Below are 18857 nucleotides of genomic sequence, written 5' to 3'. Positions count from 1 at the left end.
CTGGTGTACGCCGGGACGGTGATATTGAACTCCTCTGATATCCCAGCTGCCGCTTTTACACGGCTTTTGTGACATCTGTATAGGAGTTGGACCCATTGTAATGCAGTAGCTCGGGCACGCCGTGATCTTCGCAGTGCGTATCAGATGAGATCATGCGACTCGGTCAAGGCCTTTTCCAAGTCCAAGAAGGCGGTGTGGAGCGGGATTTTCTTCTCTTCTGTGAGCCTCCATCAGCATCCGCACACCGAAGATGGCATCGGTGGTGCCGCAGGTTCTTGATGAATCCGGCCTGGTTGACGCTGATGTCGACGATGTCCCGAATGCGCTTATCGAGGACGCGTCAAGATCTTCATAGTGTGTGACAGTAACCTGACCGGGTCTGTAGTTGGAGCAGTCCGCTGGGCTGCCCTTTTTCTTCCAGATCGGAACAGTGGTGCTGCGTACTCAGTCGTGGTGGCACTATTCCCGGTGGAGACGATGTTGTTGAACAGCTCGCACAGCCACAATGCCTGAGCCCGGTAGTGCCTTTTTCCAGAAGTCGGCAGGGATGTCGCCTGGTCCTGTTGCCTCACCGCTTTTCATGGTTCTTGATGGCGTCGGTGACCTCGCTGGCGTGAATGCCTGAGACTGGGCCTTCGACGGGTCACCTCGGGTTCGTGGGTGTGGGAACTCCTCGGTGGAGATCTTCGAAGTATTGCCGCCACCTCTTGGCAGCGTCTCTGGGGTTGACGATCAAATTTCCCTTTCGTCGTTGATCCCATGAAACTGGTCAATGTCCAGGGTCTTTCCCTGTGTCTGCTTTTGGCTAGGCGGTAGATCTCATTCTCCGCCTTCTCGCGTGTTCAGCTTCTCGTAGATGTCGTCGTAGTGGGAGCTTCTTTTGGCTGTCGCTACTGCTTTCTTGGCTGCCTTTTGGCCGCCTTGTACTCGCAGAGCTTCGCTGGTCTTGTCCTGAAGAAAGGCCTTGTAGAGCGTTTCTTCAGGTGCACGGCATCTTGTACTTCCGGTGTCCAGAGCCATGTATCTCGTTCGATGCGTCTCCGTCCTGGCTTGGTACAACCAAGCTGTTGGCAGCCGGCAGTGAACAGTGCTCTTCAGCATGGACCACGCTTTCCTGTGGCCCGTCGACCATCTGCAGGAACTGCTCCGGTTTGATGAGGGGTCCCGCCATCTTCTTCTGGTTCCACCACTTGATTCGTGGCTGGTCTGCATTCTTTTTGTCAATCTTGGTCTTGGGCTTGCTGATCCTGATCTTCGCCATCAGCGGCCTGTGCTGACTGCTCGATCTCACGGGTACACCTTGGCGTTGAGCATCGTTTTTAGTGGCTCTTCGTCGTGACGATGATGTAGTCGATCTGTGTGTGGTGGTTCCCATTTCTGCTATGGTAGGTGAGGAGTTGGGGTTCTCGCCTAATGAAGCAGGTGTTCGTGATGGTCATATCATGGGGAGTCGGCAAAGTCCAGGATCCTCTGGCCATTCTCATTCATATCGCCTGTGCCGTGCCCACCGTGGCACTGGTGTCCGCTTTTGTCCCGCCCTACATGACCATTCAGGTCGCCAGAGATGATGATGTCGCCTTCATATGGGATCTGCCTGAGTTGGATGTCGAGCAGTTCCCAGAAGGTATCCTTCTCCTCCTCGTGACATCCGGTCTGAGGGGTGTAGGCGGACAAGATGTGTAGGCGCTGCCTTCTCGGTCGCTACGACGATTATCATCAGTCGCTCTGTGAGGCGCTTAACTTCTGCAACGGAGCTTTGCCAGCTGGGACTGACAACCACAGCTACACCGGGGCCGCCGTGTTTTCCTTACAGCTGGTGTATATGATCTTATAGCCGTCTATAGTCGTAGCCTTGTTGCCCTTCCAGCGAGTTTCCTGGAGGCAGCAGATGTCCAGCTTCCTGCTGTCCCGCATGGCCCTGACGCATCTCAGTCGCAGCGTCCAGTCAGCGAATCCACGTTCCCAGGTGGCCACCTTGAGCGTCTGGCAATCCTCTGTTCCCCCTGCTACATTTTTCACACGGATCGGGTAGTCTCTGCGGCGCTGTCAGACCTGTGACGCGGCCATTATAGCTTTCACACGGTGCAAGGTGCACTGCGTGCTTTCCGCTGTGACCATTTCGTTGGCGATTTTTGACGCAGGCCAATGGTCTCCTGCGCCCGTCGGTTCCCAACGCGGTAGCATTGGGCGTGTGTTCAGTAGTGGACGTTTCCACCATGTTGATGCGGCATTTGAGTACTCCAGCCGTCGCACAGGCCTGTCGTCGGAGGGTCTGCTCAGTTACGGTCAGCGTTTTAACGGAGCTACAGCATCCAGGGGACACCACTTGGAGGTGGCAGACCGCTTCGGAATCTCTCCTTGTTCAGTTTCCATCCATTGTTCCTTGTCTGGCCTACAGGTGCTTTAGAAAATAGCTTGACCCCTCCTCTCTGTGGCACCCCTCAAATATTGGAAGACTGCTATCGTGTCTCCCCTGGTCCTTCTCTTCACTAGACTAGCCAGGCCCAGTTCCTGTAACCATTCTTCATATGTTTTATTCTCCAGTCCCTAATCATCCTAGTTGCTCTTCTCTGTACTTTTTTCTAGAGTCTCAACATCTTTATTTTACTAAGGCTTTATAGATTGGTATTAGTTACCTCCCTTGATCTTGATTGTATCCCTCTGTTAACAGGATTGAGTGGGGAGAGGAAAATAATGTCAACTTTTTTTTGGTGGGGTGGGGGGAGTATTCTGCCCTCCCTTATATTTGAACCTTGCCCAGAAGAAAAGAGGGAAACAATGGAAATCAACACAATTCAAGATATTAGATAGGTCCTGCAACTTAGGAGAAAGTGACATAAAATAAAAACAAGAGTGTAAGAACTGCAAATGGAAGGAATGCAACTCCATCACACTGAATGACTTATGTATGAGACTGACTATAAGGAGCCATGTTGAAAGGCAGCATTATAGGTGATATCTTTGATGCAGAGACGACTATGCTAATGAGATGGTCTCCTGATTTGTAATAGCTCAATGGATGTTTTTCATCCTGGTTCTTAAAATCCAGCAGGCACTTCATTCTAAGCTTCCCAATCACTGGCTGTGACACCAGCTCCATCAGAAGCAGGAGCAGGAGCTCCATAATTTATAGGCCTGATTTTAAACAAAACAACAAGAAGAGGTTGAAGAATTTAAAGCACTTTAACTAACAGGATGAAAATGCCTGTGGCTTTTCCAATTCAGACAGAGACAAAGTGCACTTCACTGTCCCAAAACCTGTGCCATACAAAGTGTGACAGAAGGCATTTATCATGTACTTTTTTGTGGCAAGAATCCTTTCCTGTTGCTTCAGTCTATTGTTTACATCAAAGGCAGTCACTGCAGAAGTAGCAGAAGAGGGAGTCTCAAACATCCAGGTGGTGATAATCACAGTGAGAAGCAATTTGTCCTCTGGGGCTTCTGAACTACTTCTGGGCTCCTGTGAGGAACAGTCGCTAGAAAAAACAAAACAGAAAAATCTCACATACAAGCAATGATTCAGTTCTACAGAAGAATTATTGAGTCTGTCATCTGCACTCTATAACTGTCTGGTTTGTTCTGCAACCCAACAGGACAGACCCAGACTTCAGAGGATAATTAGGACTGCAGAAAAAACAATTACTACCAACCTGCCTTCAATTGAGACCAGTATACTGCACGAGTCAAAAAGAGGGCTGTGAAAATATTTACAGACCCCTCACATCCCGGACATAAACTGTTTCAACTCCTTCCCTCAAGATGATGCTATAGAGCACTGCACACCAGAACAACTAGACACAAGGACAGTTTTTCCCCGAACGCCATCACTCTGCTAAATAAATAATTCCTTCAACACTGTCAAACTATTTACTAAGTCTGCATTACTATTACTATTACTTTTAATCTTCCCATCCTTCCTTTCACCCATTTCTCCTCTCACTTATGACTGTATGACTGTAACCTTTTTGCTTGTATCCTTATGATTTTTATTGACTGTTTCCTAGTATGATTCAATTGCTTATTGTATCCTATGATTCTATTCTATTCTATTCTATTCTATTCTATTCTATTCTATTCTATTCTATTCTATTCTATTCTATTCTATTCTATTCTATTCTATTCTAGCCTATTATAGCCTATTCTAGTCTAGTCTAGTCTAGTCTAGTCTAGTCTAGTCTAGTCTTTTTTTTTGTCTGGACATATTCAGAAAATGATGCTGGAGGGAGATAGTACAACACTCAGGAAACTGAATTCTGCTATCCTTCTTGTTCCCAGAGACTGCTTGAAAAGTTTACCTGGAGCTTGTGATGCTTTAGGTCAGGGCTGTCAAACTCGTGGCCCATGGGCTGGATGTGTCATGCGCTGGCCACAACCATGCCCAGTTTAGCGAAGGGGAAAAGTCACAATATGTCACGTGATGACGAACGTGGCGCCACGAGTTTGATACCATTGTTCTAGGTGGATGACACTTAACTCTAGTGCTGCATGTGTTTTAATACCAAGGAAGCAAATCAGTAACCTTGAAACTTGCCTAATTTAAACAAGTAGGACCTGTTTGGAATTTTTTTTAAATGTTTGGCCTGAAATGAAATTTCCTATCATTAGGTACATAGGGAGACAGTTATCAGGTGAAGGTCAGTTTCCAGTTTTTTTCCCTTGACATTCTCTGTGTTGTCTTTCCACTTTCATGTAAGAGATTCTTTGTATTTTAAAGTTTCTTGTTTTGCTAAATAATCAGTGGGCTGTGAGGTCTGCAGCTGTGAAAATGACAGCATGGTGGGTGGGATGACCTGATTTCTAGCCACACCTACCCAGAAACTGGTTTGGAGTGGATCTGGTGGTCCTTCTTCTTTTTCTATGGATGTAGTTGGTAGAATGGGGTCCCTTTGGCCTTTCCACCTCTGAGGCTCTGTGTACAAAGGTAAAGGTAAAGGTTCCTTGCACATACATGCTAGTTGTTCCCAACTCTAGGGGGCAATGCTCATCTCCATTACAAAGCCAAAGAGGCAGCGCTGTCTGAAGGCATCTCTGTGGTCATGTGGCCGGCATGACTAAATGCCAAAGGTGCACAGAACCACCATTACCTTCCCACCAAAGTGGTGGGATTCTACCAGTTTGCACCTATTCGCTAGAACCGGTTGTTAACATTTTAAGCAGTTTGGAGAACTGGTTGTTAGAAGAAATTACTGGCCTAATCCTGTAAGGAAGGCAGGAAGGAAACATTCTTGGTGTTGCTTACAGAAACTGCCTCTCCGTTAACCCTTATTACATTCTTGGCAGGACTAGACTTCCTGTCTCAGGAACTTCTCTGGAGTTTTTCCCCCCTCCTTTGCTGGTACCTTGGTTGCACGGAGTGACCATTCAAAGTTACAATGGCACTGAAAAAAGTGACTTATGACCATTTTTCACACTTGTTGCAGCATCCCCACAGTCATGAGACGCTAGGCGAGGAGATACGTGCCTCGATGTGAGTGATATTGAGTTGGCCATGCCCAGCCAATAACATGACCACCAAGCCATGTCCACCCAGTCACATGACCACCAAGCCATGCCCACAAACTGAGCCATGCCCACAGAACTGGTTGTTAAAAATTTTGAATCCCACCCCTGTCCTAACACCTATGAAAAGATTGTTAAAGATTGTTTATCCAGCATACATTGCTAATTGAAAAAGGAGCTCTCATTGCCCATACAAATTGATCCCCATTCATACCTTCAATCTTTAATCCTAATAATGGGCCTAACTTCAGCATAATGCCTATAAAAGTCATTTTCCCTGCAGGATGGCAAATTTTAACATCATCAATGCTGGGAATGGGAAATGTAAGAATGAAGACTAACGTTTTCTCTTAATGAATCTTTCAGTCGTGGTATAATAAAAGACTGGCTTGGGATGAGGAGGAATTCCCCTTCAGCACTATCACTGTGCCTTGGAATTCAGTCTGGACTCCTTCTTATACGGTTCAAGAAGCGTAAGGAGCATTAAAAGAACAGTGTCCATAATAAGATACGTTGGAAGAATGTGCTGTAGGATAACGCAGCCACATCAAGACACATCTATTTCAACACTCTACCTGTAAAAGAGCCAGTTGGTGGTACTGTAGCTAATAGTAAGCTATCTATTCTCCAGCATTTGATCACAAGACCAATGCGTCTAATGTTTTAGCAAAATTACATCATCCAATCCAAGCTCACCTTTATATTTGTGTTAAGTCTGGGCGGTGGGTCCCAAGGAGAGACGAGACTTGTAGTAGTAACAACAGCTCTTTATTAGGAAATCAGATACTGAGACAAAAATCCTAGCTGAGGCAGCTCTTTTTATAGAGCTGGCTGCGGCTAGGCAGCCTATGGCAGGCTTTTCAGCTTGCCGCGCTTGGTTTTACCCAATCGCGGCAACCCGTATACGAACCAATCAGGATTGCTATATATCGTCCAATCGCGCCCCGGCTTTTCCGGACCAATCAGAATGCAGGCCTACAAGCCTGCTAGTATGGAACAATTTGGATAGGATATTATACTTCCTCACTTCCTCTCCTAACTTGTAATGGATATTTACAAGAGTCATTGAGAGAAACAATAAATAAACAAATGGTAAGTAGGGAAGAAAAGACTTTAGAGTGTATTTGTAAAACTAAGAGTAATGAGTATGATTGTTTTTATCATACTTTATTACAACTGAATGTTAGATTTAGTTGGGAGTCAAGAAGCTCACATTTGAATCTGCCAGGAGGCACCATTGAATGAAACTCCATATATAGCTCATAAATGAAAACACAACTAGAGGGGCACAAGCTGGCATATGGTTCCTAAAGACTAAATTCAGGAATTTATTCAATCTTCTTGTGGAAAGATTAACACTCAGCTATCCTTTACAATAAAGGACGGCGCTTCCTATGGGTCTCTGTCAGGATTAAAATGTATTAAGAAGATTTTTTAATAGCCCTGTGGACTTTTTCTGGATCAGAAGGACACTCTGTATTAATCCCTACTAACATAGCTATTCCACCCCCGCCCCTTTTTCAAAATAACAGAGGGCTATGAAAGATTTAAATAACTTATAATTCTTTGTAACTATTCTGTGACAGAGAAATACATAGCATGCACAGAGCAGGCCAAGACCAAATTACCTTAGAGCTTATTCCAGTACAAATATACCCTCCTTTCAGTTTACTCAGGACTTTTGGACACATTCAGGTGGTATAATTTTCTGGGAAGCAACACAGAGGTAGAAGTAGTTCTCAGGTTATAACCAATTGTTCAGAGACTATTCAGATTTATAATGGTGCTGAACAAGGGGCACTTACGATGGTTCCTCAGAGTTCTGGACATTGTAGTGTCCCTGCAGCCACATTTTTGATGTTTCGTTCCAGGTTCCCACAAGCAATGGGGAAGTTGGTAGGAAGTCAGAAGTCATGATCACTTGAGTTCCTTTTTTAATGACCCATGTGGTTCTTGTTTAATATCAACTATGTCTAAGTGGCACAGTCAAGGCAGGATTAGAACTCCTGGTCTCCAGGTTTCTAGCCTGGTACCTTAAACAATAGACCAGATTGGTTTCCATATGTCATATAGAACTAGTTAGAACAAATCAGTGGAACAACTTGCCTCCAGAAGTTGTGAATGCTCCAACACTGGAAGTTTTTAAGAAGAGGTTGGGCAACCATTTGTCTGAAGTGGTGTAGGGTTTCCTGCCCGAACAAGGAATTGGACTAGAAAACCTCCAAGTTGGCTTCCAACTCTGTTATTCTATTCCATTCCATTCCATTCTATTCTATATAATCCTGCCCTCTCTACAGTAAACAATGATAGTTTGAGAATTTTAATAAGAAAATAAGTGCACTTTTTCTCATTTGAAAGTGAGAAATTGTTTTTCAACGTTTTAGAAGATAACGAAATTGTAAAAAGCAGCATTAGCTTTAGCTTATGTCTCATTTCTTTAATTAAAGGTTTGATGTAACATGGAGAGTGGGATCCCTTAATGTGGTACTTCACAGTGATGGGAAAACAGAATTTCAACTTGCTCTTCTCATTGACAGCAGCTGCAACTTTGACCTCTTCTATTATCCATTAGATAGCAGCCAGTGCTTTTTGAGCATTTTCTCACTGGAAAAGCAAAGGTACATAAATAACATAAGGAAATTGGTTGTAATGCATGGTACAGAACTCTATTCAAACCTCAAGTCAAACCATCTATAGTGCCTTCTTAAGTAAATTTTGGATGTAGTTAAGAAGGTCCTTTGCAGTCTGCATGTTTTATTTCTGCTGGCACAGCACATAGTTCTAATTAAATTTTTTAGGAATGGTAGTTGTTGATTTGGGTGAATGTGATATGGCTGGTTATGAAGGCATAATGTACCCCTATGGATAACATCGATCATTATTCATGATACAACCTGTTTAATATTGCCAATCACCACTTAGTATAAAAATGAGGGATGATAAATATTGCTTGGTCAGTTTGCATGGCTTTCACATTAAAATGTATAATTGAATAAGTAATATTAAAGTAATATTTACTTATACAAAAATTTGAATATATAAGCCAGTAAGTGAAACCATCTGACATTGTCCACTAATGTGCCATTAGGCACATTGTCAACATCATTATGTGGAGCTGCTGTACAAAATGTCTAGTTCCTATTATCAGTTTATGCACAATCTCCACTGACAAGATATTGAGCACAAGACAAAAAAAAAAAAAAAAGGCATCAGAGAAATCTTTTAAGGGAAGAAGTTGGTACCAGACTTCGGTTGCTAAGATATAGGAATTCCAACTCTCAGTACCTAGTAGTAGCAACTCTGCTCCTCCAAAGAATAACCACTTATTCTAACCTCTGATATTATTCAGCCCTTTTTTCATCTATCACATTTCTTTTCCCAGATAATTTATAATATGGTTGACTCATAATTGTAGTTTGACTTAGACACTATATCAGCTTTTTACTTATGATAAGATTATGATTTTTCAAATTCTTTTAAATTATTCTTTCAAGTCAGTGAGCTGAAATTCAGCACCTCCATTGCAAATGAAATTCTGAATTTAAAGCGTGAATATCTCATCACAAACGTGAACATTACAAGCCAAAGGAATATGGCCCAGCCTTATTTTGTGGTCATGGTAAGAATATCACTTGCATTGTAATTTTTTAAAAGTACCTTAGTGGCATCTCAGTCAGGGCCTATTCTTCTAGCTGACTGGACTGAGGCATATAGATATTCTATCTGCCTTTGGAATGGATATTAACAATGGGAATATTTCTTGGGAGTCTCGCTTCTTCCCACCCTCATAAAAATAAGAATATTATAATTGGGTAGGTTCATTTCATTAAAAAAATATAATCCATGATTTACAACCATAGTGGCTGAATTCACATGCTGTGTTTAACCAAAGCAAACAAACCACGTTTAGGCTTAGCACTGTCAATCAATGCCCAACAAATGAACTTCTGGTGAAACTTGAATTATTTCTTCCTTTTACCATGACGTCTGGCTTCTTTTTCAGATAACTTTAAAAAACACAGGAATACGAGTCATCCTTTCCTCAGTATTGCCAAGCTTTGCAGTTGAGATAGCAGATCTCTGTGGCTTCTTTATCCCTCTCCAAGACAGACTGTCATACAGGATCACTTTGCTTTTGGCATATCTAGTCTTCTATTATTGGCTCCCTGCCGGAATCCTCCTCCTGTAATCCACTGCTCAGTAAGTTGTACAAGCAAAAAGATGTCAAGCAACAAGTCACCCAAATATGTCAAATGGAAAGTTTTGTCCACTTTATTATCTAACAGCTTAAAATAACATCCAGAACAAATATTCAACTAAAGATGAGATTATAATTAATGATAACAGCAACACTTTTTTAATGGAAGGTGGTAAAAAGGTGGTTGCCTGGCAGTTTCAGAAGAGTTTGGATGAAACAGATCATCTGGATCCCTTTCAGTCAGGATTTGGGCCCGGTTATGGGATGGAAACAGCATTGCTCGTGCTTGATGATGATTTCTGGTGAAAGCAGGATTCAAGTAGTGCAATCATCTTTGACCTCTGACCTTGAGTGAGAGATCCAGCCCATGACCATTTTTTCTGTGGTGTGGCACAGGGCTTGGTACTCCCTCCACTCCTTTTTAACATCTATATGAAGCTGCCGGTTGAGATCGTCTATCACCATGGGTTGAGGTATCATCAATACGCAGATGATACTCAACTTTATATCTCCATCCCTGGTGAGCCAAGTGATGCTGTCGCTGCTCTTTCATGGGGCCTTGAGGCTGTGGGGGCCTGGATGGGGGACAACAGGCTTCAGCTGAACCCTTGGAGGACCCAATGGCTACGGGTGCATGGAGCTTCAAGATCCAGGATTTTGACATCTTTACTTCTGGAAGGGATGGCACTACCCCAGAAAAATGTGGTATGCAATTTGGGGGCCCTCGTGGGCTCACAACTCCTGCTTGAAGAGCAGCTGGCAGTCTCAGCTAGCAGAGCTTTTGCACAACTTTGGGTTGTGCACCACTTACAGCCTTTCCTGTATCAGGAGTTTCTATGCTCAGCGATTCAAACCCTGGTCATCTTGTACCTGGATTACTGCAATGCGCTCTATCTGAAGAGCTTTTGGAAGCTTCAACTGGTGCAGAATGTGGGAGCACGGGCAGTTTTTTGGGGGGGGACTTGTTACATCACTGTTTTGCGAGCTGCATTGGCTGCTGGTTTGCTTCTAGGTGCAAGTCAAGTTGTTGATTATTATCTATAAAGCCCTGCCTGGAAAGGGTCCAGGTTACTTGAGAAACGATCTCACCCCAATGGGACAGGCCTGTCCTACCCATCCCTATGCTGCAGATCCTGTCAGTCAAGGAATTCCAACTGGTGGGGTCCTCTGCTGTGGCCTTGGTGCTTTGGAACATCCTGCCCCCTGAAGTGAGATTGTCTCCCACTATCCTGACCTTCCACAAGAGCCTGAAGACCTGACTCTGCCAAGTGGATCGGGGCCCCAATGGGGGAGTATCTCACTGAAGGTGGTTGTTCGACTAATAGCCCTGTACATTCTGATCCTTTCCTCAACATCCTTTAGTTTTAGTTATAATTTGTATTTTATTATGATTTTACCATGATTTTACATACTTCTTTGTAGATATTTATGGTTTTATTTTGATGTTGTAAGCCGCCCAGAGTCACCTTGCAGTGAGATGAATGGCAAACAAATTTCATAAATAAATAACTCTTACTGCTCACCACACTTAACTGTAGTATAGATCTCAAGGAACCCTAACCCTAACATTCATCCTAATCTGAATTTATATATTGGTGCTAAACTAATTTCAGCACACACTTCCCACATAAAGCAAAGGCTGAAGGGACCTATCAATAATGCCTTTAACATCTTCCTTTTTTCCAATAATGTCTTAGGCTATTACTACACCGGCCTTCTCATATTACTATTCCTTAGCACAACTGAAACTATTTTGGTGCAGAAACTGGTCACAGATAATGCAAATCTTTGTCTGAATTACGGATTTAAACAAAAAAGAAGGGAACTTCTACAACATCAACTTCTACAGCATTAGAACATGCAAAGGATCTTAAGACATAAGGCAAGTAAATAAGATATAGGGGAGGGGGGGGACCATAATATTTCATAAATAAGATGATGTGGAAACTTCAGCACAATGACATAAACCTTGGCAGTAATGAAAACCCGTAGGAGATTGGTCTACCATCTAAAGACTTTTTAAAATCAGGAAGTTACCAGGGTTTTTTAGGCTGAAATAGTAGTGCTGCTCTTTTAATTATTTAAACTAAGAATCAATTATTTTAATACTTGGTGCTTTAAAATTAAGCCATGAAGCTGCAGCTGGAATAACAGAGCAGCAATAAGGGTAGATGGTCCATTCCTTTTCCTCAGACTTCACTATAATGATACAAGGCAGGATGCATGAGTAAAAGTAAGAGATGGTGACTCAGCTTGTACCCAGCCAGTATATTCCTTAAACTTCAAAATAAGTGGGAGAGTCTCCCTAACCTAACAAAAAACGACAAAGAAAAGACATTTCTCATCAAGAATTTTGCAAAACCATTTTTTTTAAATTTTTGATCTTTGTTACTGTTTATTTGACCCAAATGTCTAAGCTTTTAGATTTAAATATTGGAAATGATGTACAGTTTAATGAAATATATGTAACGTGTTTTAATTCTGTTCATTGTAGCAGTTGAATATTCCCTCATGATCGATCATTCAGAATATTTCAAATAACTTTTGACTGGATCTTAAATTCTACTTCTTTGATTTTGAATTGGCAAGCCGCAAAATCACCGGTACATTTTTCTCTTTTGATCAGCAGATTGTGGAACAGATGAAGGGTTACCACATCTCAAATCTATTTCTAACACTTTGGACAAACTCTTCTGCTTCATCTTCTTAGGCCTGGTTCTTCTGTTTCATCTCCTGTTAGCTGGGCTGTGGTATCTATGGAAATGTGCACCCAAGAAGCCTCCTGGAGAAATTTACCTAGATAGAATCAAGTGGGGTCCTTTTTCCAGTGCCATTGTAACTTTGAATGGTCACTAAATGAACTGTTGTAAGTCGAGGACTACCTGCACTTTAAAAGTTACTGCTAATTTTTTAAATTAATTTAATACAAAGAAGTGCTTGCCTAAAGAGCACTTACCTAAGGACAGAGGTGTTTGTTTCAGCTTTCCAAACATGCACCCACATATTCATTTTTCTTTTAAGCCCGACTTGTGGTGGGGCGATATGGTGGTAGCAACCAAAGCACATGGCATTTTCTCTCATCCTCCACCGGTAGGAATCCCTAATAGGAGCATCCTTTATTTAACATCTAAGTGATGTTAGAAGCTATTAAAAAGCGTAAAAAAAAAAAAAAGACTAGATTGGTGTAAGGAATACAATGCTGACTTCAGGAATCAGCCATTCGTATCCTTTTTCCCCCCCATAGGGAAACCTTTCATTCCAAAGCAAGAAAGCAAAAAATTAATGTAAAACTAGCTCTCCAAAACAGAAGCTACGATCATTTTACTTAAAGGATCCAAGCACTACTTTATGCCCAGAGTAAAATGCTTGGGCAGTTTATATTATCATATTTGAAAATAACAGACAAGCAACACTACACATCTATTTCAATCATTCTGGCTTCTAAATCATAGTTGGATTGATTTCCACGTACTATATTCAATTTGGACCTCTTTCCACCTGTCTTTTTAAAATAAAAGGTCAGTGCCATTATATTAGAAGAAAGAGAAAAAAAGAATGCCAGTGGTAACTTTTATTGACCCAGATAATGAATCAATAAAGGGATTGGGGAATACAATTTGATCACTGTACACCTGTCCCAAAGAAGAATATTCAAAGCTATGATTCAGGAGTTGATTGGAATAAATACAGAGCAAAGCATAAAGCTGTATACAGGTTGAAAGCTAGAACCACTGTGTATCATATCTCGTTATCTGCAAGGTCTATATAAATGTTAATTTACTTTACTCGCTTGTTGACTTTAGCATAATTGTCTGTGTCGATAAATTGGGTTTGACATGTCACAGAGGACTTAACATGATTGTCTCTATGGAAGTTCTATTCAACCAAATTTATTTTTACTTCAGCTTTCAGTCATTCTTTATTGAGCACAGCAAAATAAGTATTAAATGTGTCAACTGGTCTTACAGCATCACATTTACAAATATGAATAAAGAAAATGAGACAAGAAGAGACAGAACATTCTCATTAAGAAGCAAAGATGAAGTCTTTCCAAGAAACTGAAAATGGGAGAATTTTCCCATGTATTTTACCAGGAAACGTACGTAAGGCAGGCTTGAAAAGTTAGTGCCCTCCTAAGCATATCCATGCGCTCCAAATCTGTTGGCAATATCCATTTGCTATTTGAACCCTAACTCAAAGTGGATTTGCTCCTTAAGGGGATTTTCCCATTTTACTAGGAAATGTTGATGAGGCAGGCTCAAAAAGCCAGCGCCCTCCTAAGTATACCCATGTGTTGCGAATCTGTTGGCAACATCAATTTTGCTCTCTGAATTCATGGAGATCTAACCCTAACCATAAATCAATTCCCCCACCCCCATGAGATTTTTCCATGTATTTTACCAGGAAACGTACGTAAGGCAGGCTTGAAAAGTTAGTGCCCTCCCAAACATATCGATGCGCTCCAAATCTGTTGGCAATATCCATTTGCTATTTGAACCCTAACTCAAAATGGATTTGCTCCCCAAGGGGATTTTCCCATGTGTTCTACCAGGAAACATAGATAAGGCAGGCTCAAAAAGGCAAGTGCCCAAAGCATACCTATGTATTCCAAATCCATTGGCAATGTCCATTTTATTGTCTGACTTCATGGAGACCTAACCCTAAGTAGATTTGCCACCAGTGGGATTTTTCCATATATTTTATCAGGAAAAGGAGATAAGTCAGTGTCAAAAAGCCAGTGTCCTCCTAAGTTTATCCATGTGCTTCGAATCCATTGGCGATGTCCATTTTACTCTCTGAATTCATGGAGACCTTACCCTAACCCTAAGTAAATTTGCCCCCAATGTATTTTCTGATGTATTTTAGCAGGAAACATAGATAAGGTAAGCTCAAAAATTAGCACTCTGCTAAGAATACCCATGTGTGCTGAATCAATTGGCAACGTCCCTTTTGTTTTTCGTATACATGGAGATCTAACCCAAACCCTAAAATAGGAAAGCACAGAATGTCACATACAGTGGGGTGGCCAAAATGGTTTACAGTTTCTCTTTTGGGCTATCCCTTGATCATCTTGGATTTATCACCCAAATTATTCAAGAGTATCTACTGTATAGCAGACCCTTTTCCATGTGTGAGGTATTACACTGGCAGTATTTTTCCAAAATATCAAGTTGTGTTTATGAAAAAATAAATTGCAACCTTGCCTATACTGGCATACATTGCTACAAAGTGTCATCACTGTAGGAGGAATAAGAAATTGTCAAAATAAAATCTTTGGATCCCCTATAGGATTGAAATTACTGCAATTTCCATTTGCTATTTCCAACTGCCAATAGCTGCATGTTTTAAAAAGAAACAATTATTGCGTACCAACAATTATTGTGCACTTAGGATGTATTTTTTGCTTGTGGAATCTTGCCTATTTGGATTTTTTTTTCTTTAAAAAAAAACATAGCCATTCAATTAATTCTTTGGGTAGGTTTAAAAATTATTTTCAGTTGTTAGCCTTCAAAGTTCAAATAAATTCAAAGGAGAAACTCCTTTTGCAACGCTAAGTAACCTGAATGCCCCATGCCTCTCATTAGCTATGCAATATAAATGACTTAATTTATCCAAAAAAGTGATGTGTTTTTCCCCATATATAATTACCTTTGAATCATGAGTCCTTGTACATTAATTGACAAGAATACAAGAAGTTCTTAAAACCAAAATATTACCACAAGCACAAAGAACTACATGTAGAAAATGGCTGCTGGCCAGTTCTTCAGTTGCTTCTTCAGTTTCCTGACTGGTTAATTTAAATCTTTTTCTAATATCTTCCTTTTCTCTTTTTTTTCATTATATCTCATCTCATTTCCATACAGTTTTGCTTCCTCTCTTCTTATCCCAAATATACTGTGTCTGTGTGGTAATTTACAAGATTCAAAATAAGAAAACAGTATCTGCATCAGCTATAGAAACTGAAGCGCACGCAATTGTATGTTTGCATAAGCATGTGTGTGATATGCACAAACATATACACCCACCCAACATCACATACAGAGTTTATTGGGCAAGAAAATCTTTAGGTTTTAGCTGCAGTCCATGATTTTGAGAAAGTTGGGAAGTTGAACATTAAGACTGGGAATTGTTTCAGATGTAAAAACTGAAAGATTCCTTGGGGCACACAATGGCAAGTACACAGCATCTATAACTTCTTAACGCAAATGTGTCTGTTCTTGAGAACACACTATAGAATAACAACTGCATGGGCTCAAGAAAAGGGCCTGCTACTTTAAGGAGTTGCAGGCAGATGCTTTGTTGGTATTACCGTACAGTCCTAAGCACACACATTTCTACCTTCAAATCCCAAATTCTGCACAACTCTATCATTGCACAAAGCCTTGGTTTGTTGTTTATTTTTCATAGACTTAAATTCAGGACTTTGTTTTGGGTAAATGCACCATTGCAACTATAAAATTCATTTTACCCAGTAATGCTTAACTCTTAACAAGCAAAAGCAGAAAGATAAAAATATCTACATGAGAGACAATGAGAAACCAGGAAAACATATTGGTAGTTCCCCAAGGGGCCAGTTTAAATGTAATTTATATCCCTCCCCCTCCTTCATCCATTTTTTGTTGTTGTTGAACTTGAACTTATCTTTCCTGACTGCACGCAGACAGGCTACCCAGCACAGGAACTGGATGTTATGGGCACAGATACTGAAGTGCCCAAATCCAAAACTGTCATACCATCTTCAGGAATCATAAACTTTCTTCAAACTTTTTAGTTTCAGATGCTTCCCACTTCAATATTCATCCTTAATATGGCCCCTACTGATGAACCAGGCAGAATAGACACAGGTTTAGTGTTGTTGGTGTGTGTGTGTGTGTGTGTGTGTGTGTGTGTGTGTGAGAGAGAGAGAGAGAGAGAGAGAGAGAGAGAGAGAGAGAGAGAGAGAGAGAACACAAAGCTGGAGGATTGGGAATTAATCATACTCGTGAAGTTTGCTCATTTTGCTACTGGATTTTGGTAGTGCATCTATTACATGAATATATTTGGCCCCCGGGCATGAGGTTGTCTCACTTATAAGACATGACCAGATGAAGCAGGACTTCATTCTATTGTTCTATTTTAAAAAGCAAACTGTAATGGGCTATTATGAGAATTGTGAGGGGATGGGCATGGAGAAATTCCATTCATTTTGTTCATTTTTCTCCTTTTTTCCTTGGGTCTTTTTAAGGGAGTTGTTCCCTTTAAGAGAAATGTATCTCCTTCAGCAGGGCACTAAGTGGTTGGGTTGGTAGACATGCAGAGGAGTGGGGCTGCATTTCAAAGCATCCGAAAACATAGGGGGGAAAGAACTGACAGAAAAGAGCTTGAAACAAGGAAGCTGAAGGAATAAAGGAGAATGAATTGGTAGATTGGGACCACAATAAACAGAGTTAAAGTAAAGCTGAAACTAACAAAAATGAAACAACAATATTAGTAAACCACAGACAGACAATAAAAAATAGAAGTCATGTGTTCGAACTTAGAATGCCAGAGAAATAATTATAAAAGAGAAGTTAAGACTAGAAATAAATAGACGAGATCTCAGAAGATTGAAATATCCAATAAAAATGATAGACGGAGGATTATTACATTAAACGTAAATTAGAAAGTGTAAGGTAGTATTTCTTTTGTAGCAAAAGCTTTTATAATAAAACCCTTTTCCAACTGGAACTGACATGAATGAATGCTGTTTGGGATCTGGACCATCACTGGAACTTAGATGACTGTGAATGGACTGTCTATGGAGATTCTCAGTTATCCAGGTCATGGTTGTCCCAAAGAGGCAACTGGACTTTCTGGTTTTTCTTTGAAGACGTTTTGCTTCTCATCCAAGAAGCTTCTTCAGCTCTTCCCCACCATTCAGTCAGAGCTGAAGAATCTTCTAGGATGAGAAGCAAAAGATCTTCAAAGAAAAACCAGTTGCCTCTTGAAAAAAGCACCTTTGGGACATGTGAATGGATTGCTTACTTGACTCTGAGCCTGCAGCCATCAGAACTTGCTCTTCCTTGACAATAGATTAACACAGAAACATTTCAACCAATTAGTCTTAATTCTGGGGCATTAAATGCATGCACCTTCAGTAATATGAGTGATGATAACAATCAACAAAACTCCTTTTGCTGTAATCTATTTGACCCCTTTTGCAAATCTAGCCACTACAACACATAACACAGACACTTCTTCAGCAACGCTTGCTACTATGACAATGGGATTTCTCAAGAAACAAAAGAAAGCAAAAGCCCTTTGACCAAGAACATTTATGATTTATCAGAATGGTAAGTATCAGATGATGGCATCTTGTGCTCGGTGACTGACCAACGTTGATCTGTGAATGATCTCTACCCGTCTCTGGAAACGGTCCTACATATAACTATGCATACAGCATTTGAATGCCAGAATAAATTTGCAAGAAGTGGAGGTAACGGGGAGCAATTCCAGATGTTTTTTTAAAGCATATTTTGTGAGAAAATTCTGGGTATCTGTAAGAATCCAATCACAGTTTGGGGAGATCACCATCAAGTGAGACCAATGTCACAATACAGGATAAAATGCTTCAATGGGTTTATACTGCCTGAGCCTTCTGAGTGTCGTGTAGGAAATAAAAGAATGTGACATCCTTTACTTAAATTCAGGATACAAGACCACTTTACTGTTAAAAATCCTCTTCAATCCGAGTAGTGTTCATTGATGCCATTTGGAGAAATCAGTTGTCTGGATTGTTCTTCTAAAAGCAGGCTTTCATGATCCAGCATGATTCTATACATTCCCCATACTTATATGAGCTTGCCACTTGAAGATACAATATATTTCCATTTTCCATGAGAACACTCAACATTATAGGAAATGTCTACAAAACGTTTTATCTCTTCAATGAATGCTATTAAATAACCTAGCATATAACATTTATTTTTGAATCTCTGGAACATCTGGGAATGGAGAACTTTAAAAGGAGTACTATTGACTCTCTCGATTATCTCTTAGACTTAGGAGGAAGGAGTTTCAACCAAAGCAGAAACATATATAGCTTCCCTATAAAGATACTAAAATATATAATAATTCTTACTATTTCGAGCTATTAGTTCCAGTTTATGGCATGATTACAGCAGGCTTCAGATTTCAGCTA

At 40.9% G+C, this 18857-nt stretch overlaps 1 protein-coding gene across 1 annotated transcript; it reads left to right on the top strand.

Moving 5' to 3' along the window:
• The first annotated feature begins 7305 nt into the window (after positions 1-7305).
• On the top strand, positions 7306-11552 carry ZACN (zinc activated ion channel). Its single transcript, XM_087954187.1, is given in 7 exon segments — positions 7306-7391; positions 7947-8195; positions 8648-8733; positions 8955-9118; positions 9503-9645; positions 9647-9699; positions 11395-11552. Coding segments are annotated over 7 exon segments (939 nt in total).
• Positions 11553-18857: the final 7305 nt, after the last annotated feature.

Source organism: Notechis scutatus, chromosome 2 (assembly GCF_049901735.1).
Source record: "Notechis scutatus isolate UNSWTSFEM ecotype Mainland chromosome 2, rNotScu1.2, whole genome shotgun sequence".
NCBI classification, from domain to species: Eukaryota; Metazoa; Chordata; class Lepidosauria; order Squamata; family Elapidae; genus Notechis; species Notechis scutatus.
This window is presented reverse-complemented; position numbering and strand designations above follow the sequence as displayed.